At 41.1% G+C, this 27,540-nt stretch overlaps 1 protein-coding gene across 1 annotated transcript in view; it reads left to right on the top strand.

The window, feature by feature from the left end:
- The window catches only part of si:ch211-51h4.2, a 97,831-nt gene that overhangs the window by 20,368 nt on the left and 49,923 nt on the right, over positions 1-27,540 (top strand). Inside the window, exons 6-8 of the mRNA XM_042057473.1 lie at positions 208-343; positions 8,678-8,743; positions 20,082-20,205. Coding sequence (XP_041913407.1) covers positions 208-343; positions 8,678-8,743; positions 20,082-20,205 — 326 coding nt within the window. The remainder of the gene's footprint in view (positions 1-207; positions 344-8,677; positions 8,744-20,081; positions 20,206-27,540) is intronic.

Raw genomic sequence — 27,540 nt, 5'->3', positions numbered from 1 at the left:
ACAGACAAACATTGTTTGTTTCAAGTTAAACCTTTAGCCATAAGCATGTTTATTGTATGTTACAAGGTGTTTTATCCCTGGATGTATATTCATTTGTCTGTTCATTTAACTGTAATGTTTTTTGTTATTTAGTCGTGTGAACAGAATCCATCAGAACCTGTATCCATAGACACGTTTGAAGGTGGCCTTTTGTCCACTGTGTTGCAGACACTGGCCTCCTGCACAGAGACGCCACTGACCAGGAGTTGCAGGAGAAACTGGAGCCCAATCTTCACGTGCTGGGCGTCCTTTTCCTCAGCAAAAACATGAGCCGCGCCTTCAACTTCATCCTCCTCTTTCAGTTGTAAGTGCCTACTTGCTTTTTAAAGTGTATTTTGTGTTTGGTTTAATATTAAACTACTAGACAATGCATATATACTCTAAAGTGAAGATAAATTGGCATACTTTTTGGTCATACATAACAGTCCAAGAGCTTTTCGAAACTTACTATAAAAGAGTGATTTCTTTGTCCTCTCCAAAAGATTATTGATTTGCACCAATGGCAGCTGAAAATAATAATTTATCTTTTCGAAGCTCAGGCTGGCTAAAGTTAAAAGTTGAGCTACCTCATCTTTCTCAGGTCAGCACCTCTCTGGTGCTCGAACACTCTTCAGGTGAAGTGCTCTCCTTGTGTCTCCTTTTTCCCCCTTTCATAAAGTGTTAGGCGAGGGCAACTTTCAGCCACTGCCACTTAGTGACTTTCTAAAACAAATGGAGTGTCGAGCCCTTTTAGCCCAGATGAATCATCTGAAGGTAGACCGAGCGTTTTTCTCCCCAGCAGCCCATATGTTATCTCCTGCACCTCGGCGTGGTGAACAATGCCAAGGTCACATGGGTGGGTAGAGTTTTCCGACGAGAGTGGCTCTGGGACTCAGGGGCCTAATCTAGTGCAGACAGACCTCAGCACTGCGCCACTTATCTGGGACCCAAATGCAAACTATCATGACCGCATGGCTCCGCAGCACACAGCTGAAGTACACTCAGTTAGCATTTAGCGCTATACAAAAGAGCTCTCAGGCTGCTGCACTATACCTGTGGGTGTCCATTTAGCTTATGGTGTTACACTGGAGTGCTTTCAATTTCCACTATTATTGTATTCAGGTGAATTGACATTACATTTCAGTGTGCTACAGTACTTCAGTACTTCAGTACACCTTCATTTGCACCTGTAATGCTGTACTCAAGTTCACTTAGCATTTAATAGTATTTGAGTGCTTTCAGACATTTTTTTGTATTGTTCTCTGCTGTGCCATTAGCATTTGGGCATGCCAATGATTGATTGCCTCACCATGGATAACAGCACAGCAGTTTGTTTAATCAGAGCATGCTTTCATTCATATTAGTAATATGGGTCCAGCTCATCACACATGCTATATTTAGCACTTGTGTATTCTCATCTAAAGTCACACCACCTCTTGCATTTAATGCCCTTTGTTTGAAGTGACTTCATGGTGAGGAAGGTCTCTAATCTGACTTGAGTTGTCATCTATGCTCCATCTTACAAAAGAGAACCAGTTTGGAGAAACTATTTTAAAAGGATAAGCTTTCCAGTGAAATAGATAGCATCATCAGCTACATTACTTTTTGTGTCTCACTGAGACTTGGCAGCAAAGCAACGACTTCTTCCATATGAATCAGGCTGTTCCGTCTGGATATGTTTACATCTGCAAGCCACGCTCTTCCGGGAGAGGGGGCAGTCTCGCCCTGCTCTATCGCGAGAACGTCAAGTTGACACCGCTCACTTTGCCTGATCAATCCTCTTTTGAACTGCTGGCTGTCAAACTCCAAGGATCTACACCTACCATTGTTGCGGTATTGTACAGACCTCCTAAACCATCAAGTGTGTTTTTTTCTGAACTTTCAACTGTCCTCACTGAACTTAATGCAATGTCTCCTAACATTATTTTGGTGGGTGATTTTAATTTACACCTGGATAATTCTACTAAAACATGCACAAACGACTTTATGGACATGCTTGATTGCTTTGACATCACTCAATACATTGACTTTCCAACTCACAACAAAGGCCATATTTTAGATCTGGTCTGTTGTTCTGGTATAACACCTACCAATTTCAGTACTGCTGAATTACCCATATCAGACCACAAAGTTGTGCTATTTGACACCTATCTGTCCATCAGGAAATCCAAAGTTCAGCGTGTCATGTCATATCGTAACATAAAAAAGGTAGTGCCAGAGGAACTTACTTCACTAGTTACCTCCTATCCTTGCCCTTCTCCTAATGCTTCAGTAGTGGATCTGGTTGGCAATTACAACAACTGCATGTCTGCAGCACTCAACAGTCTTGCCCCCTTAAAGACACGGACCGTTTCGTTTGTGCACTCCGCACCTTGGTTCACTCCTGAACTACACCAAATGAAGTCAATGGGTCGGCGCCTAGAACGACTATCAAAAAAGACTGGTCTTGCTGTCCACCAAGGGATGTACTCGGAGCACATTCTTCAGTACAAAAAAGCACTCTGCTGCAAAGAGCGCATACTATGCAAGGATCATCAATGAGGGAGAAGGAAACACCAGGGCTCTCTTTTCCACTGTGAATGGCCTCCTCAAGCCACCTGATAGTACCATCTATCAGAATGCATCTGTTGAACGCTGCTCAGCCTTCTTGAACTTTTTTCACACAAAAATTGAGGCAATCCATCAACAATTGGAGTGTTCAATTACTAAGCTGAAAAAACCATGCTCTTTGATTGAGTTGGGCTCACCTACTATAAATGCACTCAGTGAATTCAGTCTCCCTGCCGAAAGTTACATCTCTGGTCTCATCACCAAGTGCAACTCCTCCACCTGTCAGTTGGACCCTGTTCCGACAAGCCTGGTCAAGATGTGCCTACCATCCATCATCTCAATGATAACATCAATAATTAACACCTCGCTCATCACTGGTCAAATCCCTCCTTCATTGAAGACTGCTATTGTCAAACCAACCCTGAAAAAACCTGGGCTGAACCATGATGACCTCAACAACTACCGACCCATCTCCAATTTACCATTAATTTCAAAAATTATGGAGAGGGTGGTGGCATCTCAACTCCAGGATCATTTGAAGGACAATGATCTGTTTGAGCCATTTCAGTCTGGATTTCGACCAAAGCACAGCACAGAGACTGCCTTGGTGAAGGTAACAAATGACCTCCTCTGCACAGCTGATGCTGGACTCATTTCCATCCTAATCCAGCTTTTGACACCATATCCCATCAGCTGCTTCTGGAGCGTCTTACCAGCATTGGAGTGCAGGGCAGTGTTCATCAATGGTTCACCTCCTATCTCTCTGGCAGGACACAGCTTGTCCAGATTTTGGACCACAAGTCGGAGAGTGCTGCTGTCACAAAGGGAGTGCCACAGGGGTCTGTTCTGGGGCCCCTGCTCTTCATCATCTACCTCCTCCCACTGGGAAATATCCTGAGGCAACATGGTGTTCAGTTTCACTGCTATGCTGATGACACCCAGCTTTATATGTCTACCAAACCGACTGCCTCCCTTCCTCCTGCTGCGATGACTGCCTGTCTGCATGATATAAATCTGTGGATGACTAACAACTACCTGAAACTGAACAGTAACAAGACTGAATTACTTGTTATTGGCTCAAAAACAACACTGGCAAAGATGGAAAACAGACTCTCCCTATCTATAGATGGCTCCAACATTGCCTGCTCCACCAAGGTGAAGAGTCTTGGTGTTATACTAGACAACACACTTTCATTCACTGCCCATATTAACAGTGTGTCTCGCAGCGCCTTTTTCCATCTGCGCAACATCGCAAGACTGCGCCCCTCCCTCAGTCAGCAGAGTGCAGAAGTACTTGTAAACGCCTATGTTACATCCCGCATTGATTACTGCAATTCCATCTTCTCTGGCATTCCACAGAAATCACTCCACCACCTACAAATAATCCAGAACTCTGCAGCCAGGATAGTAACAGGAACAAAGTCCACAGGCCACATAACACCTGTACTGTTGCAGCTACACTGGTTACCAGTTACCCAGAGAGTCCAGTTTAAGATCTTACTGTTGACATATAAGGCCCTGCATAACCTTGCTCCCAATTATATAACCGACCTATTAGAGAGCTACACCCCTTCCCGCTCACTGCGATCCTCATCAGCTGGTCTGCTCAAGGTGCCCAAGATGAACCTCAGCACCATGGGAGAGAGAGCGTTCTCCCACACAGCCCCAAAGCTATGGAACTCACTTCCAAACAACATCAGGCAGTGTGAATCCACTGCCCAGTTTAAAAAGGAACTGAAAACGTATCTCTTCAGACTAGCCTATGGACTGTGATATGGCTAAATGGACTATATATATATTTTTCTCCTTTTTTGATATATATATATATATATATTTTTTCTCTCTCTCTTCTATTTGTTTTATCTGTAAAGCGACCTTGGGTGTCCTGAAAGGCGCTCTTTAAATAAAATGTATTATTATTTATTATTATTATTACATTTACATTTATTCATTCTGGCTCTGTCCTAAATGCCTAAATGTCCACTGAGGAAGGAAATGGATTTAGAGTCATGCTCTCCTCAGAGACAAACTTATAAGACTATAAAACTAGGTCTTAATTAGAGTTTTGTATCAGTAACACATCATATCTCTATTCTGTGATAATGACCGCCTAGAGTATTTGTATCAGAATCTTTTATACCACATTTTCCCCACTTCTCCCTTTTGATTATCTTGATTATATTCTCCCGCACCAAAGTTGTTAATTTTATGATATTTTTTATCCGAAACTGTTTTTCATTTGAAATTCATTGTTATTTCCCCCCATTTTGCAGAAATTACATGAGTCACCCTTCTAGTCAGTGCCCCCGTGGGTGTGTTCAAATGTTGTCTCTAATTAGGGCCATGTTTTGTCATTTATTGTCATTTAGGCTCAAGTCATATTTTAATATTTAATGATTGGCACCCAGTAGTGCTTTGCTGATGACTCTTAATAGGCAGTGTTAAACTGATGGGCACAGCAGTGTCCTCTGCAAGGCCAGGGTAGATCTCTGCCACCCACGTCTATGCTATTAGTCACCATTAACAGAGACTTTGAACTATGGAAAAACTGTAAGTCTCCATTTTCAAAACGTGGAAAACATAACCTAGTTTACATAAATAAAATATTGATGAATGCTCAGAACTTTAGATTGTTGGGTGGTCAACCTATGTTTAAAACTCATTTTACATTTTTTGATCTATGTAGAAGTGCCAGGCAAGCTGTGTACAAATCTCATGACACCACTTTTTATATGACATTCATTTATGACATAATGAACAAATCACCATTGGTCAGCATTATCAACTAATCTTCAAAATCTGTTGAGCACATCACCTTTGGGATGTGGGGACACAGACTAATGCTGACATAAAAATGAAATTCACAACATTTTGGAGTCGTAAGATTATACATATGGCAACATAACACTCTTACAATGGGGGCAATTTGGCCAGAGGAGGCTGGAATGCTCACAGGGTTAAATGGGTTTTTGAAAGCCACACTGCTAATCCCATTACTGCTCCGAGAGGGAGTCATCCTTGTCTGCGAGTTCACCACCACATTTCCAACAAGTCGTCCCCAGATGGATACTTCCCTCACAAAGAGCTGTAGTCACGTCCGGCCAGGCCCAGCTTGGCAGAGTTTAGGATTTGTACTTGTGTTCCGCACAGCGAACGTGTGTATTGAGCTGTTTTTTATGAAAGGGCAGGGGAGGAAATGGGAGCCCTTATGGGAGCAGCACAAATCCAGGCTAGAATGAGTGTGGCGGGCGGGCGGGTGTGTGGCGAGAGTTTTCCTCTGCTGTGGAGAATTCTGGGTCTGCAGGGCAGGCTGCAGTCAGCAGCCTGAAGAGTTTACCAGGTGTGGTCAGTTTTTATTTTCCTCATTGTACTTCAAAACCTCAGATGGCACAGAAAATCAAATACACTCTCTGCTACATATTCAAAGTGTTAAATGCAAGAGTGTTTACAAATAGCCCTGGTATTAGATTTTGTCCTAGGTTTTAGGGGATTTGAATAGTTTTACTACCGTAATTTCCCATGTATTAACCAAGGTTTATACATTGATTTTGCCCAATTTCTTCAGTTATGCGGTTAATACACGGTTGCGGGCTATACATGGGAATGCATTTCTTTTCTTCATTCTTCTTTTTGATTAAAGCGCGATGTGATTCAGATTTATTGGGCTATTGGGCACTGCAGTTAATACACATGTTCTGTTCAGTTTTTTTTGCAGACACAAACACTGTCATGTGGTTTATACATGTGCATTAACATGAAATGGATGTTGGTTATAGAGGCAGTGTTTCATTTAATTCAGATGTATTCAGAAGGATATGGTATTTGTTGTACCATGAGAGACAATCCTCAGAGGCATCCTTGAGGCGTGGGGCAAAAAAGCATGACTCATGCTTGTTATGCATGATTGGTCTAATCAATATGGTGATATCAGTAGACTGCATGACATGTCTGTCAGGGCTTATTGTTTTACTTGGCATCCCACACAGAAATGATGACACACATACTGTGACACATAAAGCACAGAAATGGTGTCATTTGGAAAGGGCCGATCAGCATGCTCAGACAGGCTTGTTTTTCTCTGTACATTCCTTACAGAGTTGAATATAGGTATGCTGTTTTCCATTAGCCATATCAGGCACAAGTTAGTTATGTTTATTCGTTGATGAATATGTGAGAAGGGAAAATGTTTGGAGACAATCAATGATGACCTTGAGACTGCAAGCAGTGCCGGACATCACAGGCATACAGATGGCATACGTTTGACGACAGCATAGAGGTTTGACGTTCTGGGTTGTGTTTAACACGCTAATCATGGGTCTTCATAACACATCTTGACTTTCAAAAAAGACACATGGTGGGAGTGGATAACCCACTGCTGGCTGGGAAGTGTCCTTCAGCGCTGATGTGCTCAGGCATTCCATTCCTTTTGCACCGAGTGGTCTGTGTGAATGTAAATCTCGTGCCTCATAGTCATGCGGATGAAGGTCAGCTCGTGTAATGTATAGCACTGCGCATGCAGCACGTATACACACCTTCTACGTATATGCACCTCCAGTGGCACCAGTGGTCACCTCCACGGGTTGTGGAGAAGGTCTCCCAAGTGCGGGGTGACTCATCAATTTTTTAAGGACGCAAAGGTTAATGAAAGCCGGGAGATTGAGTGCATTATCAGCCCTTCGCCTGCGTTGTCTAGCATGGAGGTAGGACGTAACCTTGGAGAACGCGGGCACTAAGTAGGTTTTTAATCCTCTCCATGCCCCCAAAGACTGCCAGGGAGTTGAATGTTATTTATATGTGAAATGTCATTGCTATCGTAACCAAGTTTTCCCCCCTCCATCCTCTCTGCCTTTCTTTTTACCACAAAAAAGAATGGCTCGGCCAGTCTGATGCATTCTGCAGGGGATGACGAATGGAGCATTACTGTGCTGACTTCATTTTGTAGGTGGCATTATTTATAACGTAGGCGTTTGCATAATGAGTTTTTTCCTTCTACTGATCAAGGTTGCCCTAACTTATCCGCTGCCTTATGCTCCGTTTTGAATAATGCGTTCAGTCATTTTCTACTAGCACCCAAGTTGCCTCGAAAATAACTATTTTTAAAACAAATATCTCTCTGTCTTTCAGAAGTGCTCTGAAGGAGGGAGTGAGAGAGGATGGAGTCAGGAGTACTCTGACATTTGTGTGCTTCTCTCAGACCATAGAAAGTTAATTCCGCAGGGTTGAAGCACTGAAGGACCCGTGCAAGGTCTCTCAGTGCTTCAAAGACAGTGAAATGCTCTTACCAGAAGATCTTTAGCGATCTGCCGCATAATGTCAGCTGTATCACCCCCACAACACTGGTCAAGTCTGCCAATGGAATGAGCCTTGTTATCAGCATTTAGACAGGATTCACTAACATATAGCCAATCGATGCTCCCTTCATTGTGTTCAAGTGGCCAGGCGATCGATCAGCGGGCTTGTCCGTAAAGTCTCTCCCCACCTGCCTGTCCACAGTGTCTCTGCTGCATTGTCTATCAGATGCAGCCCTGCTGTCTGCTCTGCTCTGCTTGAGCCAGACTTTATGGTTGATCTGCAAGACCAGCAGCTGAGGAGCTCAAATCTTTGTGTTAGAAGTCATCATTTGTCTTCCTTTCTTTTGTGTAGGAAGCAGCAGTCGTGCGTATGGAGGGTTCCCTTACTGTGCGTCAGCAGTGCCATAACAGCATGTTGGAATGCGTGCTTCTGCCCTGTGGCTAAAGCATGTGTAACAGGACTAGAAGAGGGCATCATCAGAGGGTGGGAGGCAGAATATATGTCCCTTCTTACTCAGGGCAAATATGTGAATAGCTGATCATAATCTTTTGGAGGATGCGTCTTTCCTATCAGTGCTGTGCTAATAGAATTTATGGTTTCAGTTTACTTACATACATTTTCCATTATTTGCTTATTGTCTAGATCTAGTTTGTAAAGTGATACAGCTACACATTTTTCTGATTAACCCTACATTAGGCTGTGGGTGCAGTGCACATTGCAAGTTTGTACTGTATGTGTATGTATTTATGGAAAGCCGTTAAAATTGCTAATGCTACAGTAATTGACACCTGATTAATGAACACCTCTCTTTCTCCAGCATTTCCATTGGGATCAGCTATGTCCTGGCAGGCAGTGAGGCCTATGCTGCTCTCTTCCACATCAGGTGAGCTGATGTCACATTTACATTTAGTCCTAATAGGTTAATTGTCATTTTGTCACATTTGCAGGCATGCTTATCCAGATAGACAGTAGGTACATTCAGAATCAGATAACAGGTCAGGTGCAGAACCTGGCAGATCTTTTTCATGTTATCATCTGGACAAGCTCCTGCTCTGAGCTCTGACTTGAAGGCTATTTGAATTACTATTTAATCAGTTGGTCTTGGCTTATTGGTTATGGAAATATTTCTACAAATTACTTTCTGTATCTTTATGTTGAAAATAAAGCTTTCTTAGCAGTGTAGCCTAAAGCATGGTGTTTGCTATGGAGTTCATATTCAGCTACAGGAGCGATAGACCCTCAAAACACAGGCTGCAAGAAAGGCCTGGCAATTACCTAAATGAGCTCTCAGGAGGGAGACTCAATTAAGCCTTAAGTGGCAAATTATCCATTTAGTTCTAATGAAATGTACATACCTTCACTCCAATCTGGTGAGAGTAAGTCAGGTAGGTGTAATGGGGGACAGGCTCATTTAGTATTTGGAACCTGACGTATAGACAGGATTGGGATTTAACTTCAGTAATTTATATGTTAAATTCTTCTGCATACAGCCCATTTTGAGTATTTTGCCCGGCATTGTACATCATCTGCTTAGGAGATCATTGCTCCTACATACTTTGGCCTATAATCAAATGCCTGACCTCTTTGGAAAGCTTAGACACTATAGTTTGTTGGACAACAATCAGAATAGCTGTGGGAAGTACTGGCACAAAGGTACAGAGGCTTGAATACTGTTTTATATTTTTGCCGGATAACAAATATCTCTGAACTGACCACCATTTCAGCCCTCACTTGAGATGACTTAGAAACACAACTGAGCCCTAGCACCAGGTCTTGTGAAGCTGTGTGCAAAAGTAGATCAATATAGAATAAAAAATGACTGCTTTGGACCATTATTTGCCAAGGTATGCTCATGCGTTTTGTAAAATGCCCTATGGAAACTCCCCATAGGACTGTTGGGTTCCCAACATGCACACTGACAATAAAAGGCTTACTGTGTGGCAACCTCTTGGTGTAGAAGCATAATCCTGGTCTCAAATGAAAGGTAACACTTTGAGGTTTCTTGTGGACTATTTCGATTGTATGTCAGGTGTTCTGATATAGACTGACTACACAAATAATTACAAAAAGTCTCTATTTTTGCATTTACTTTGTTTGTTCAATGGTTGTGTATAAGATAAATTATACATCTGTACAACTAATATTGGATATTACAACATGAAGATTCAATTTCTAAGGATTCTTGTGAATATTTCATCTACTTATGGTGCTGCAGCTACACTGCAGCCAGAAGTCAGAGTAGCACCAAAAGCGGAGGGGGGGGAGGGGGGCATTTTGGATCAAATTTAATTTAGACATAATAAGATTAATCTGAGAATGTACAGCACTATACAGATTGTACATGAAAAAAGTTGGCCATTTTCGGATTCCCAAGAGTCAAAGCTTTTAAATGGTGTTTAACATTGCTATGCTACATAGCAATGAGATTAGAATGTTGGGGGGAGGTGGGGGAGGGGGGTAAATGACCCGGTACTGGAACATGTTATGCATAACAGGTTTTAATATACTGTATTCTGTACCATTGTAGGCCATTGATTCACACTTTGTTGAAAAAAAGAAAATAATTTGATAGTGTATTATGTCAGATTTATAAGAATATACAATATATTGACTTAATGATTTGTGTGCATTATGCATTATGTCTGTGGCACCAGGAACTCATAGGAACAGAAATTCAAAACATGTTAAACAATTTTCTCTTGTCATACACATTTTACAAAGGCTTTGATCTCTCTGTAATGTCATTTCATGTCATCAGGTTCCCTAAAAGTTCCCATTCAGTTAAACAGTTTTTGTGTTGGCCCCTGAACATTGTACAGAGAGACACAGGGACTCATTACCGGAAATGTGCTCATTAAATCTTACCCAAAGGGTGTAAGACACAGTTGAATTTCTTTTCCTGAAAGAGCAACAAATGTGGTCTCTAGTGGTTTTGACGAGATGGGGAAAAAACACTACAAACTGTGAAAAGAGTGAATGCTGCTGAAGGACATGGTTCAGATTGAGGTCAAAGTCAAGCTGTTTTTCTACCTAATACAAGAGATTGATGCTGTGTGTTTCATATCTGTTTACCACGGCAGCTGGGTATGGCCCTGGTCCACTGGTGGCTGGGGAGACCCCGAGCCAGCCGATGTCTGCATCACCTCAAACAATCAAATTAATTCCCTCTTAATTCACCAAAACCTCAAGGCAAGAGCTGTCAACAACCTCAAGGCTCTTGGTGCCTCTTTTTGACGGCCATCAGCATTCTGTTCAAGTCCAAGACTGAAAACAGAAAATGAATAAACAAGAGTCTGGTATTTCCTCCAAGAAGAGCATACGGTGTCGTAATTCAATTAGAAAGCAGCTCTAATTGCAACCTGGGCCGGCTTCTCTGCGGTTGATTTGAGTCTGTCCTTCAGTGAGTCGTACATCTTCATTCCTGCTGCTGTGTTTATCCTCTCTCTCCGATGGGTGTTTATTAATGCAGAATAAATGGGCAAATCGTAAATGTAACAGCATATGGCAAAACCCAGGGAAAGCAGCACAGATAGAGGCAGCACTGAAAATGGAAAAAAAATCATTTTTGACTTGATCTATTTAGAAAAAAAGAAAAAAGTTTTCAGCCTGAGTCTCGACAGGCTTTTTCAGGTCTTTATCGCTTAATAAGAAAATGCATCAACAGATCCGATTTTTTTTCTCCCTGTCTGATGCCATTGGTGCATATTTACAAATGATCGCAGTGTTCTTTTGCCCTTGAATTACATGTAGCTTGTAATGCTGCAGTTTTTCATTTTAATTAAAGCACTCCCAGCCTCTCCATTGAAGAAACACTCTTAAGGCAAACTCAGGGATGAGAAATAATACTCAATTATCAGACAGTGGAGATCAATTTGTATTCTCCATAGCCAAATCATTTCAAAAGATACATAACGGGTATAATTAAAGACTCTATCATGAATTGTTATCTATCACAGCTTTGAGCTGAGGTGTTGCCAATAATTCTTCTTTTTCCTCATTCCTGAGTATCAATTGAGGAAGTGTTTAATGGAAATCATGGCTAATGGGTTGTTTTTACTCCTAAGCCAAGCAATCCTTTTTAGGCCCAGGACCCCATGTGTCTTGATTTCCGATGGAAGTCTTGCTAGCATGCCTCTTCAGGTTTTTTGTTGGGCTGTGAAAGCTACATTTTCAGTTGGTGGTCTGACCAGGGTGCGTTTCTAGAAAGCGTAGTTGGCTAACTTCTGTCGCAACCTTTGTAGTCCGATCCATCATTCTTGGATTTGATGTTTCTAGAAAGGGTAGTTTGAATCACAAACAAGGGCGGAAAGTTTGGTGGTTTGAACTACTGCCCCTGAGCAGTCATTCCTGAGTAGTTCTGGTTGGTGATGTCGTCAGTGTCAGGAGTGCCTAACCAAAAATCACAAGGTGGTTGTTTTTCTTGTGACTCAATGATTGATGCTGTAGCTTAATGCTCATTAAAAGATTGGTTCCCCTGCTGGGCTCATTCTTGCTACTTATGTTAATTTGCATGTTGGTTTGCATTTTGGTAGACTACTGTTACTGATACTGCTACTGAAGAATATACCAGCTCTAGGTACTCATACAAACATATTTCAAAATGTAGCTAATTGTATTTAATGAATGGCCTAATGAATGAATGTTCAAGTTCACCTCATTCAGGCTTACACATTTCAGTGACCTTAGCCTCTTGGTGAAAGACAGGGAAAAGCATTCTCTCATAGCCACCACTTGTGGGTCGTGGTATTGATTGCCAAACATATGCACTTTTCAGACCAAAGTGTACAGTTTTATCATATACATCTCCAGTATATCGCTGTTGTGTTTGTGACCCTTGTGTGTAGGATTAACTGATCTGTATATTTCATTTCATCCTGTGTTTATGAGGAATTGTCACACGAGTTCCCCACTGAACAGAGCTTTGAGCTTGTGTGGCTCACTTGATGGAAGGATGTGGTTACAGAGCCAAGAGAATGGGGACAATTCTCCAGGAGCAAACACACAGGGGTAAAAAATGGCCCTGTAAAAGTGGGCCTTCTTATGCTGCGGGGCCTTTAAATATTTAAATCTATGAGTGTTGAGGTAATGGAAGTATACTTGAGATTTTGTTTCTGTGACATCTCTGGTCTACATGCAATATGCATGATATTTGCTTTTATATTATTGTGTAATGTATTTATAACCTCCATAAACAGAATGATAGAATCATATTGTGCTGTAATTTATTTATTAAGCTGAATAGAATGTGATGTTTTCAGCACTGCTGAACGTTATTTGTCTAAAGTTGATTGTCTGACACAATGTTATGAGTTTATGAGCTCATTTGAAAACATTGCATAGGGCATTATATAGCTTGAGTCTATAACTGTTTTAGTGCATTGGCATTTCCACTTTATAATGTAATACCCGCATGATATAATATGTGAACTGAATTTTACATTTCTTGTGGCCATCATCTTGCACTAAAATGGCTATTTTGTGCCGGTTTTTCATCAGGTGGCGAGACGTGTAGGATTTGTCTGTTGTGCTGGTAATGGTTGGCTATGAATGTGCATTTTAATGGGAGATAAGGGATCCTGATGAAGCCATGATGACTGGAAGCTTGTCCTCCCCCTTGTGATGTCACTTTGGTGTGGCGGCGTCTCCAGCGTAGGGCGATTAGGTTGTCACAGACAAATGTGCGCTGTCACACTTCCCATCTGGGCTGGGGCACTCTCATTTCACACTGCTCTCTCTCTCCCTCTCTCTCTCCCTCTCCCTCTCTCTTTCTCTCTCTCTCCTCATCTCTCTTTCTCTCTCTCTCTCCTCATCTCTCTTTCTCTCTCTCTCTCTCTCTCTCCTCATCTCTCTTTCTCTTTCTCTCTCTCTCCTCATCTCTCTTTCTCTATGCCTCACCCTTTCACACTGTCTCACTCTCTCTTTTTATTTTTCTCTTTTCCTCTCACTTCTTTCATTCATCCTGTGTCACTCTTCTGGCTTCCCTCTTTATTTCTTCCTTCATCTTCCTCTCCTTCTTTCTCCACACCTCCCTACATCCCTTTTGTCTTTTTATCCCTCTCTCCCCTTCAGCGTAGCTTTGTCATGACCACCAGAGCAAATGCTATGATTAAGTCATAAAGAGATGTGAGGAAATGCTATGATTAAGTCATAAAGAGATGTGAGGAAATGCAGGTGTGGTGTATTCATTAAGTTCTCTCCTCTCACTGAGACATATTCAGGATGGGGGGTGGGGGTTGGGGAGTAGGCAGGGGTCACAGAGGTCCCCTCCTGTATGGAAATTGACGATAGCTGGAGATATGAATTATCACTGGGTAGAATTGATCTGTGTCAGAATTGAAACCATTACATATTCATGTGGCATTCCAAAATATTTATTTATGGATGTTTTTGGAGGAAGGATCACTTTGATGTGGTGGCTAAATGTGGCAGGCTGTCATCAGTGAGTTCTCGGTATGATGTGTATGATGTTCAGGACATTTATATTTTTGAGGGTTGCTTTGGAATGTGCATTCATTAAATGTGTCCATCTCATTCCATCCACTGCACATTGGGCTTGTGCAAGTGATATTGTGTAAGGGACGTGTCTGTGTCCTGTCTCTATTGGGCTCATCACTTCAAATAAATGATCAAAGTAAAACAGCTAAATTAAATCAGAGCGGCTCATTTCAAAATATAAAGTTGTCATGGGCAGGTTATTTTCATTACACTGCAGAGGATACAGGTTGGAGTTAAATGCATATTGAGTAGATGATTTACAATTATTTCACTTTAATTGCTTTAATTTGTTTGTTTGCATAATTTACTTATTTACTTAGTTTCCTGCATGCAAGACTAGAATGATCTCCCATAATTTGTTACATTAACCCATAGACATGAATGAGAATAAGAAGAGAACTAATTATTTATTGTATTTACACCTGGTAAAGATGAGTAAAAAATACATTAAAAAAAAATCTTCTGGTGATTTATTTTAGTTTCACAATAAAATATCAACCTTTAAGGAAAGCAATGTTATTCTAAGAAAATAAATGAACATGTTTAACAAAAAGACAGGAGCCACAGTTATTGGGACCCCTTGAAAATAGTATTGTCATAGTAGCACATTTGATCACCATGTCTAAAAACATCACAAAGGACATTGTCCAGTAACTACAAATGTAAATGGCTGGAGTTGCTAAATGCTACTGGGACTTTGCCTAGAATCGTGTTCTGTGGTCAGATTTTTTTTTTTCCAACAGACATTCAAGGTGGAAGTATAAATGTGGTGGAGGGTCTGTGATTGTGTGTTGTTGTAGTTGTGTTTTTGTGTGTGTTTTTGTTAAAAAGAATATTGTAACACTTTATTTTATGGGGTCCTTGTTTCAGTGAATCTACATAATGAAGTACAGTGTAACAACCTATGTAACAATATGTATATCATGTACACACGTTGTCCATACATAATGTATTTTAGTGTACCTACAGATTATTAGTACATACAGTATATAATAGGAAGTGCTTGTTACAATACTTTGCCCAAGTGGCCTCTCTCTTTCAGGAAGGAAAAAAGTGGCTATGGGGTAAAGTTTGGGACTCTTAACACCCTAACATTAACCGACTTATCTATGGGGTGAAGTTTATAATAATAATAATAATAATAATAAAATGTATTTATATAGCATTTTTCAAGCACAAAGCACAAAGTGCTCTACAGACAAACAAACAAACAAAACAAAGCAAAAAAACAAAACAATAGTAATGATAACAATAATAATAATAATAATAATAGTGATAATAATAATAATAATGATAAAATAGTAAACTACCAAACTACAAACTATCAAACACAAACTGAATTAAATATAAAAAAAAGTTTGGCCTTAACACCCTAACATTAACCGACTTATCTATGGGGTGAAGTTTGGGACTCTTAACACCCTAACATTAACCAACTTATCTATTGGGTGAAGTTTGGGACTCTTAACACCCTAACAGTAACCAACTTATTGAGGGTCTACTCAAGGCAAGTGCACGGGGGAAATTAAAGAGTAGGTTACAGATACCTACTATATGAAACAACCACTTTTGTCGATTTCTACTACAAGCAATTTTACAGATAAATAAATAAAATAAAATATGTATTAACTGAGTACATTTGCTTTTCTCTAAGGTTGGATTTAAAGAGTTATTCCTCTTTCATTATTCTATTCATCAGTGGTGCCAGTAAATGTGGTGGGCACTGTTTGTATTACAGGAACCAGGGGGGGGGGGGGGATTATATTCAGAGCACAAATTCTTAATTCCTGTGCACAAATCAAAATTTTGTCAGAATTGTAAATCATTTCCTCAACATTTATCCCCCGGTTTATTTCTCCCTTATCCTCCTGCAGGGCTTCATTTGTGTGATCTTCCTCTGCTGCATGTGTCTAGTAAAATCACTTCTGTGCGTCCTCTGGCTGTCCTCTGGGTGGATTTGATCTATGCAAAATACTGTCTCCTTTTCATTTACATATCAAATGACACCTGGCAGTTTGTTCTTGAATGCTTGTGTTTTTATTTCCCCTGAACTGTTCTCCACTGTGCCACTGACATTTCCTTCAAGCTGGAACACACACACAGATGGCCACAGATGTTTCAGCACTATGTTTGGGCACAATCAAACGACACAAGTAAAGATGCCAGTCCGTTCAAACAAAAACAAGTTATGTTCTCTTTTGTTGTTACTTAATTTCACCATCAGAGGGGATTCTCAAACATATTGAAGAAAATGTTGCTAGACATACTTAGCAGTATTTCAGATACTATGGCAGTTGACAGCTAACATAACAAATGTTACTTGTAATCTGAACTATAAAAGAAATTTATTTGTGATCCAAGAATGTTCATCTAAAGTAAAAAAGGTAGACCTGACACATTTCCCCTTTCATATCATAACTGAACATCCCAGAGCTCTTTCAAATGAGCATGAGTCAGAAATTGTCTCTTGTTTATGAGCTGTGGCCTTGAAAGGTCAGACGAAGAGTATTATGATACATTAGTGCCTTTACTTATATGATTTTGGCTTTGGCTGAGACATGCATCGATTGGAACAAATTCCCTCAGGGAAATTTATTTGCCTTCCAAGTGTATCTATAGTGCCCTTGATACTTGCCCAATGTGAATACTGAACAGACACCTCAAGATAAGATCTTGTCATAACATTTGCAGCCACTGCAGGCAGAATGCAGTCTGATCACAAATCTGCTGGGACGTAATTAATCAGCTGTGCTGAATAAACATGCCACTCTGGTAATTTTATAGTTGTTCAAGTGCAGTGATTCTACTCCCATGAGTACTCACACACTGCAGTTTCTCTGTGGTACCCAAACAAGAGAGCATTAGAATATTATAAAATATGTATATATTATTCTGATGAATTGTGTATACAGTACACATAATTTGTATAATTTCAAAACAGTGGTCCATTCCAGCCAAGTGTAATATGGCTGCATGTCTACAGACTACCAGAAGTAGTGTGAATTTAGTGATTGTAATCCACATGCTTTATTTGGATCAGGTATAAAAAGAATGTTGATCCCCATCATGTTGACGTGGCTCGGTTTTAAAATATGAACAGATTTTAAAATGGCATGGAGCAGGAACAGTGAGTGGCTATCATTAGTAGTGATTGTTGAGAACTGAATAGTCTCTGTAATGAGCCTCGCTGGTGTAAAATTAGACATGTGAACACATAACTGCTGTTCATCATCAATTATGTCTCACTGTTTGCTGTTTCCATGCTAGTTCATAACAAGTGTCTGTTTTTTTCTCTGTACACAAATGCCTTACATGAATGTGGAGATATTTCATATTGATGTAACACAGCAAACCACAAGGCTGAGTCAATCAGGCAGAATGAAACACTTTAAACAAGGACAAAGAAATCAGGAAGAAAAGTAGGAAAACAGAGAGAGAACACTTCTTGGCAGACCATCCCTGCTGTGGAAGTTACCAGAATCAACGGCTAAAGTGTAAATTCGTTGTGAGCGCTGCTACCTGTGCCACTAATCCCAGTGGTATTTCTCTGTAATTGCACTGATCGCATTGAAAAGGTAATTTAGTTTGTTACACCTCAATAAATACTTAACCTGAATGATATTCACAGCTTCCACTTGGGTTGGGTGGGGCTGCTGCTCTGCACATATGTGCTTGAATGCTTCATTAGCAACACATTAAAGGCAGACACAGACTTTGAAATCAGGTCAGGTTAAAGGCGAGGCGAACAGAAAGAGATAGAAGCTAGAGAATCCAGCGTGATCCCCAGAGAGTGGCAATCAATATGTTATTTCATCCCCTCAGCAGTCCTCACACCCTCACAATGGCAATCCATTAGAGGAGAACAAAATTATATTGAACAGATGAGGTTCACACCAAATCGCAGTTTATTAGCTGCTGAAATGGCTATTATAGTTTCTTCTATTTTGTTTTTATTTAGCCAATAGATTGGTTGTGTACAGTCTTTATTCGCCATTTTTGAGTTTCATAAACTGGCATAAGCTGTTTTGTTCAAGTTTATTTGTGGAGCACATTATTGTACATAGAGGTCAATCAGTGTGCCAAAACTTTAAGCCCAAGACACTTAAACTATAAGTAGTAAATATGAAATAAATAGCAGCAGTATTATAATCTAATTCTACAGCTCCAAAGCACTTTACACACCCACCCACCCACACACACAGCAGTCAACTGATTCATTGAATGCCGTAGAAAATACAGTGTTTTTTTTTAGCCTCTGTCTACTGTAAAACAGGTTATAGTTGGGGCTGATCTGATCTCCTTGGGGAGCTGGTTCTAGCAATGGGCTTACTGCTATTCAGTCTGTTTACTTCTGGCACCACTAGCTGACCAGCTCATAGAGATCTAAAAGGTCCAAATTCGAGAGGCATTTCCGAGATATATTTAGGGCCCAGAACATTAAGGGCCCTATTTTGACAATCTAAAATGCATGGTCAGTGGTGAAAAGCTTAAATACATTTAGGGGTGTGTCCAGTTCACATTCAGGGTGGTTTTGTTATCAAACATCGGGCACATTGTTCAAAAAGATTGATCACCGTGGTCTCATAGGCAAAAGTTCTACAGTTATTTACTTTCACTATTGGTTGACAAGGGGTTACAATCAAAAACGTAGCCTGAAAAGCAACCCTTACCCCAATTTTCTTACCTGTATCCTTATTTTATTTGCATGCGCCTTTCACTATAGACCAGGTTTTTCTTGGTCAGTGGCGTAATGATTTGTAGAGGGTGTAAGATAGAGATTTTTGGATTATGCTCCAGACCACACCTTCTGCCACACCCCTGGGCGCAAGGAATAATAAAAGTGAAGCGTATGGCTCAACATTTGTCACTGACTGAGTGTAAGATAAGAATAAGCTTTGCGCCATGTTTTTGATGGTCAATATAGAGCCGTAAGGGGTTTATAGACAATGAGTAAGACTTCACACGTTCAATTTTGCATCTACTTGGTAACGGGTGCAAAGACCTGAGAATTGGAATTCTAGCTGCATTATTCTGAATTAGCTGTAGTTGTCAAGTGGACATTATTTAGAGGCCAGTGAAGAGAGCATTACAGTAGCCGATACTGCAGGACATGAATACACAAATACGTTTCTCTAAATCTTGCCACTACTTACTGGCTAAGTTTCAACCTTTCTTCTTTGTCCCCAAATATGGCCATCACAGTCGTGTCTTAATACTTAATAGAAGGAAATGTTAATGTATAGAATAGACAGTCTCTCAATGAGACAGAGGGCATTTGGTCAGAGATCCAGATAGATCCAGTTGTATGACACCTTGCACTCTTGGAGGATCTGGCCAAGAGGAAGCAAAGAGGTTTACAGTAGGAGGAGGAGACAAGGACCAAAAATAGATCCTTTGTGAGACGGCAAACAGCATGGCAGTTTTTTTCTGATGTACTGATAGACAGAATAATCCCTGCTCTCTAGGTAAGAGTTTGTATTTAGGCAAATGTCATTTAATACCTCTACAACAGATTCAGTACTGTGATGATGACGGTATCCTGACAGGAGATTGTCTTATTAGGCATTAATATGAGTAGTTATTTAACTATACATCATCCAAGTCTTAATGAGATCATTTCAATTTTTTTGAGTTGTTGAAGACCTTTGGCTACCAATGTCAACCCAGTGATGGGAAATAGCAAATACTTTCCCATTGATTGACATTTATCTGTTGCTTGTCTACAGTCACATCTACGTCATCCCGGCCTTCACGTGGATACTGTCTCTAGGGATCCTACTGGCTCAGGTGGTCATCCAGCCCATCACCTCACTGCTGACACTGCTGAAAGGCATCCTGCTCATCATCACTGTAAGTAGACCGTTGTGTAATGTATGATAGAACATTTCTTCATTTTTAGGGCTGGTCAACTTGCATCTGATGGCTGTCTATTGTTAGACAATAGGCCTTTATCACGGCAGCCCACGGGCAGCTGAAGCAGGGCTGTTCAATTTCCTGTTGGCAGGCAAACCACAGGTGTTCCTAAAAACATTAACGAGGCCTCTGGTTGAAGTAACTGTGGCCGAATCTGACACTTAATTAGAAACACCTGTGTTCACACAGGAACAGGGCTGTTCACTTCCTACTTCGGCTGCCGTGATAAAGGCCTATTCCATATTTTAAATACATAGTCAAACACATTGTTATGTCACATCAGAGATGGAGGCCAAATGAATCGATCCATTTCTGTCTCACTCACACCTACGTCTTGTTTTATTCTGTCTCACTCACACCTACGTCTTGTTTTATTCTGTCTCACTCACACCTACAGTACGTCTTGTTTTATTCTGTCTCACTCACACCTACGTCTTGTTTGCGGCATTATTCTACTTTACACTCTACAGTATTTTGTACAAGAGGTGTGCTGGGACATTGATAGCACATTAACTATAGCCCTTTATGTGGTAGTACTTATGTCAATATTGATTACTTTATCATCTGTATTGTTTGATTCATTTTTGTTTTTGATAAGTGTCTGGTCAGCTCTGCTGCTTGCCATTGCTGTTCTGTGTTCTCTGTTCTGTGTAGCCTACCTCAGATGGAGTTGGGTGGTGAAATGTCCTAAAAGTGTCATTGTTAATCAAAAATGGTTTCCATTTGAGTAGAATTGCATATATTTAGAAGCGAAATATGCTAAGTGGATCCAAAATTATTGAGCACCAGTCCTGGCTTGATGATGGATTGCATTCCATTCCCATTAGCCAATTCACAGTACCATTGAGAGTCTCTGATGAGTTCCATTCATGAAAAATGGACAGTTGCTAATGCCAGGGAAATGTCTCTGTTTTAATGCCAGAAAAAAAATTAATCAGTGTTTCCATTTATTTTATGGTCAATATTCTGTGACGCAATATAAACAACAACAGTATAAACAACAGCTACTGCGACATACCATAGTTGGACTTACAAAACAAATTAGATTACATGCTCCAATGTTCCTTGAAGAAAATACCTTCCTTCATGGAGCATAAGTCGGGTGTTGAAGCTGTATTAAACTTAATTTAAACGCTTGTTTAGAAGAGACAGAAGAGCCCACTCACAAACTCACATTAGGCTCAGACTCTGTCCATCACACTTAACAGCAAAATACAGTAATACCAAAGTGTTTGTACACTGTCAGACCTGCCCTTCTGATAATCATACTATGCATCATAGGCATAGCCATTCACAAGACCTCTCACTGAGTCAGCTGTCAGCATTGCCAAGTGCACTGTGCAGTAGGGTGTCTTTTTGATGTAGTAGGCTATACAAACTCACATCTTCCCTTCCTTTGGTTTACTAAAGGGGGATTTGCGATTTAATTGAAAGCCACTATAGGTCCGGAGAAGGTTTCAGAAGTACTTCTGTAACTGGGACTAGAAGGCTGCCCTACTTAGATAAATGGTGTCATTTGTACTTTACTGAGATTTCCAGTGCTATCGCAGTGGGATTTTGTATATGATGCTATGGAATGCAGTAATAGTAAAAGTAGTATGCGTTTTCTTTTTATATGACACATATTCTCCCTTTTGAAAAGCATGCTTTAAATATGTACCTCCCTGGATATGCAATCCCTGAAGCACTTCACAAGTGGAGTTATTCGCTTGGGCCGACATCAAGGCTCGATTAAAAGCTCTGTGCATTTGGGATGCATCCCCTTCCCACCCTGTTTGCTCTGCATTGGCACTCAATTATTCCAACCAGGTGAGCGTTTCATTAATCTGTGTTAGATCCACCAAGATGGATAGAAATTAATAAATAGACGTGAAGGCTAGGATATGACAATGCCGCAATAATGAACCGAAATTATGAAATAATAATGCTTTTTGACGGATGATTTATGAGGGTAAAGTGACTAGCTCTCATGGCTCCCCACCCATTTTAAGTACAGTAACAGTGGAAAAAAACACACTCACAAACACATACAGACGCATACAGACGCACACATACACACTCTCTGCGTCTCTCTCACACACACACACTGGTTGCCCCAAATGAAAATGCCACAGACTTTGAGTGACAGCTTGCTCTTTGAGTCGTTAAATGCAAATGCAGCATTGCAATAAAAAAGCAATATTAAAGCTGCCAGTATAGATGGAGATGCTGATGGATATGGTTGTTCATGATTGTACAACTGTATCACCCTCTGAGCAGTAGACTTTAGTTTTAAATATTTAATATTACTTTGGAATTTATGCCTATACTAAATCATGTCCATATTTCTCTGAAAATCCATTTCGGGAAGGTGCATATCCATGTTGGGTGACAAATAATTTTTTGCTTCAGTGTCTTTTCCTCACTGGCTGCCAGTGCTTTGTGAAGTTTTAATCCCCCTTTCAATTTTCGTATTTTGAACGTAAAATCAACAAATGTGCAATGTGTCAGTCATGCACAGATATATTATACACAAATATACACTTATAATCTCATTTCATATAGACAGGGGCCTTACTCTTACAATAATATGTAAAATATGTAATATGTTACCATTTTATTTGAACAATGTGTAGATCTACCACAGACTGTCTTGAAATGGAACTAATGTACATGTGTCATGTACATATACTGTGCAGTGTCATCATTTAACTTGAACACTTCAAACTTGAACACTTCATACGAGGGGCTGGTGCATCTTCGTGGCCCTTCGCTCTCCAGGGAGACGATGAATAATCACCTGCAGTCATTTATCAATAGTGAGGCCTTGTCCCTGCTCAACAGTGGACACCTCACATGCTGGACACTCATTCTCAACTTTTTCTCATCAGCGGACAAATCAGGCTCATCAATCACACTCAGAGGGGTGTTGGTCCCAGTTTGCCCTGTCCAGGGTTATCTAAAATAGGGGAGTCAAACGCTTATGAGTGTGGTGCCCCTCATGGAGCAGAGCCAGGTCCATGCGTGCCACACTGTGAATCGTGCCTCCCTGGTCAACTGAGACTTCATCTGTGTTGAGGATCCTCTAACAGTGGTGGTCAAAATGGGCATCTGAAACCCATAAACAGGGGTCCGGAAAATGATTTGTTATTGTGATATGAAACTGTGCTGCATCATCAAAACAATGCATATCTATAGATGGGGACTATCTGCCAATAAAGCAAGCATATTGTGGCCATTATATAAATAAAAATGACTTGACTTCACAATTACTCCCACCCTCATTAACTCTGAGACAATGTGGGCTTCTAGTCAGGAATGGAATGAGGAATAACAGCGAGATAGTGAGTGTGTGTGCATATCGTGGAGGAGAGAGATAGTGAGTGTGTGTACTGTATATCATGGAGGAGAGAGATAGTGAGTGTGTGTACTGTATATCGTGGAGGAGAGAGATAGTGAGTGTGTGTACTGTATATCGTGGAGGAGAGAGATAGTGAGTGTGTGTACTGTATATCATGGAGGAGAGAGATAGTGAGTGTGTGTGCATATCGTGGAGGAGATAGTGAGTGTGTGTACTGTATATCGTGGAGGAGAGAGATAGTGAGTGTGTGTATATCGTGGAGGAGATAGTGAGTGTGTGTATATCGTGGAGGAGAGAGATAGTGAGTGTGTGTATATCGTGGAGGAGATAGTGAGTGTGTGTATATCGTGGAGGAGAGATATAGTGAGTGTGTGTATATCGTGGAGCAGAGATAGTGAGTGTTGGCATCTAAGTGTGGAATCGGATGATTGGAGCAACAAGGATGTTTACATTTGAAATACCCATTTTCCCTTTTAGATTTGCTCAGTGCATATCTAAGAGGAAAAGCCAAACAACTTTATGTGGAACGTTTTGGCCAACCATCAGGAGTGCTCCATTAATGTAGGTGTGACATCACCTTGGCATTTCTACGGGGAGTGGCAATGAAAATGGAAAAACAGCCCTCGGAACTGTGTCGTTTTAGGGGGAGCCTCTTCAGTCAGTAGTTCTTAGAACTGTGTCGTTTTAGGGGTAACCTCTTCAGTCAGTAGTTCTTAGAACTGTGTCGTTTTAGGGGTAACCTCTTCAGTCAGTAGTTCTTAGAACTGTGTCGTTTTAGGGGTAACCTCTTCAGTCAGTACTGTAGTTCTTAGAACTGTGTCGTTTTAGGGGTAGCCTCTTCAGTCAGTAGTTCTTAGAACTGTGTTTTTAGTTCAGTCAGATTTAGTCAGATAAGCTAAAGAGACATCTGATCGCAAAGTAGCCAAGAATAGGGCAAAGTCCCGTGAGGGAAATTTGGTCCCTGCATTTATCCCTATCCGTAAATTAGTGAAAAACACAACACACAGTGAGCACACAGTGAGGTGAAGCACACACTAACCTGGAGCAGTGAGCTGCCTGCTACAGCGGCGCTCGGGGAGCAGTGAGGGGTTAGGTGCCTTGCTTAAGGGCACTTCAGCCGTGGATGTGGGCATAGGAGAGCAGTGCTCAAACACTTCCCCGCCCACATTTTTCTTCCGTTACAAGCCCCATGCCCTAACCAGTAGGCCACAGCTGCCCCCAAAAAAAGAGCAAGGAGTATTCCCACACATAGTATATTATATTTTTTGGGGAGCAGGGACTTTTTGCTTTTTATTGATACAGGACAGTGAAGAGAGTGACATGACGTGAAAGAGAGATTGGGTGGGCTCAGGACATGATCCAAGTTGGATCTGTTACCTTAGTAACTACTGCTATTATTCCCAACTGGAACTCAAACCCGCGACCCCCTGGGCACTTTGACCCAAATGTGGGACACTTTAGTCAACTTACAAATAGTAAAATGGCGTACCACAATAGTAGTACAGAGAATCATAGGCGTGCACACATAGACACTAGGAAGTTTGCCCTTTATCAACGAAAATGCCCTTTTGAAACTTTTTTTTTTTTAAATTATTAATATTATTAAGATTTTACTGAGGTCGGTTTCGAAAAACCTGAGCCATTAAAAACGACTGAAACAATGCCCTGAAATGAGCCACCTCCTTGCGCACACCCGACCAGCCTATCTCTCTTTCTTTGTCACGTGAACTCGCGCAGTCGGGCGCAGGGCACGCCAGATGTGCAGCACCATAGCAGTTCAGTAAGCGTCTTCAGATAGCAGGCATGGTCGCTGACAGGCTGCTTCTCCCGTGCCCCATCAGCCAGGTAACATACAGATCAAGCAAAATCTTACAGTTTGCCCTCTAAGCCCAACATGTAATAATTTTGTTGTGCAGTAAAATGTCTCATTCAGCACCAAACAAGCATTTTTGCCGACTGGTCACCTGATAAACTAGTTAGATGAAGCTAGATAAAGTTTTACGCTGTAGCCCAAATCAATGACAGATAACGTGACGACCACATACAAATAATTTCGGTAGATTTTGCAAATTTATGTGTTAAGAAGAAGGTTTTCTGTTGTATATGTTTTGTTAGGCAACATGTATTAACACATTCATTTGTGACAGAAGATTTCCCATTACCTGTGAAAAATGCCCATCTGCATTCATGTAATGACAACAGTCAGTAGCCCACTATAATTCCTTCTCGTACTGTTTGGTCTCTTTATTGTCTCTTTACAGATCAAGTAAAATCGTAAATCGTAAATCAGTTTGCCCTCTAAGCCCAACGTGTAATCATTTTGTTGTGCAGTAAAATGTCTCATACAGCATCAAACAACTAAGCATTTTTAGCCGACTGGTTACCTGATAAAGTATTACGCTGTAGCCCAGGTCAATGACAGATAACGTGAGGACGACCACATAGGCTACAAATAATTTCGGTAGAGTTTGCAATTGCAAATCTGTGTGTTAAGACGAACGTTTTCTGTTGTATAGGTTTTGTTAGGCAACATAAATGAACACATTTTGGTCTCTTTATTGTCTTAATTGTATATTGATTTACTAATTGCTGCACAAGTCAAATTTCATTCAACATGTGCGTGTAATCCATAAGGGGTGTCAGCAGACATTGCACACTTGGCATCAGCTCTGTGTACCAAGCATTTCAATAGGTGAACTGAGAGGACTGTACCTCAGCCAGTCTAGGCTGTGCTTCCTTGGAAAATATCCCCCATGTAAGGGGTACCTGACCTCTAAAAATGTTCAAGACTCCCTGCTCTAACACACACACACACACACACACACACACACACACACACACACACACACACACACACACACACACACACACACACACACACACACACACACACAGAGAAAGAAGAGCACACACACACACACACAGAGAAAGAAGAGCACACACACACACACAAATGTGCATACAAGCATGGAGAGACAAATGAATAAATGTATGCAGCTGTGTGTGCTTGTAAGTGTTCCCACCCTGCTTCTTTGCATGTAAAAGCATAGAAAGACACACACACATACACTCGCACAAGCACACTCCTCACCACAGACCATTTAACATTGTCTGACATTCCTTTGACGTTCAATTCAGAGCCCTTAACACAACCCCCCCCCCCCCCCCCCCCCGTCTTTCCCCATGACCTGGAGCAGGCTCTGACTCTGCGCTGTTTCGCGTGTGCTTTGCTGCTTTAAAGCGCTCGTGTTGGTTGCGCTTGCCTCTCTTACTCGGGGCTCACTGAGCCGTCCTGACAAGCATTAAACTCTCCGCATCGCACGCTCTTTTGACCGTCCACACACATCCTCTTTCATGCTGGTCGAGTCTCCTCCGCCTCCGCTCCACCACCATCCTCCACCATCCTCCTCCCCCAGACAGCCCAGTCTGACTCCTTCCTCGTTCCCCCGCGGCTCCATTCTGTTTGGGTCAGCAGTAATGTTAAACAGTCTGAGGAGCCGCCTGCCAAGCCTCCAATTGAATATGCAGATGAGTTCAATGGCTGCCTGGAAGTAATTAGCAGGAGAACTGGACAGGAAGCATGTCAGATGCCGGCTTGATAATTGCCAGAATTCAGGGATTTATTGTTGGGTCTGGCACGGCGGCTGCCTTAACTCTTAAGGGAGAATTAATAATCTCAAATGTAGATCCATTAAAAATGCATATGGCCGCAGTTTTGGAAATGTGCTATGGATATATTCCCAATGGCTGGCCAGCCCCTGCTGCCATAAAAATCAGGTAGTCAGATGATGTGAAAATGGCTTCTCTCGTCTCGGCATAGGTTGCAGTTAAACAGGAGGAAATGGCTGTGGTGAACATAGATATCAAATCAAATGTAGAGAGCTCTTGTATGGGTGGTTGCCTTAGGCGCTATGTGATCACTGCTATTATTC

This window comes from Alosa sapidissima, chromosome 12 (assembly GCF_018492685.1).
Source record: "Alosa sapidissima isolate fAloSap1 chromosome 12, fAloSap1.pri, whole genome shotgun sequence".
Classification (NCBI taxonomy): domain Eukaryota; kingdom Metazoa; phylum Chordata; class Actinopteri; order Clupeiformes; family Clupeidae; genus Alosa; species Alosa sapidissima.
Note: the sequence above shows the minus strand (reverse complement) of the source record. Positions and strands in the feature narration are given on the sequence as shown.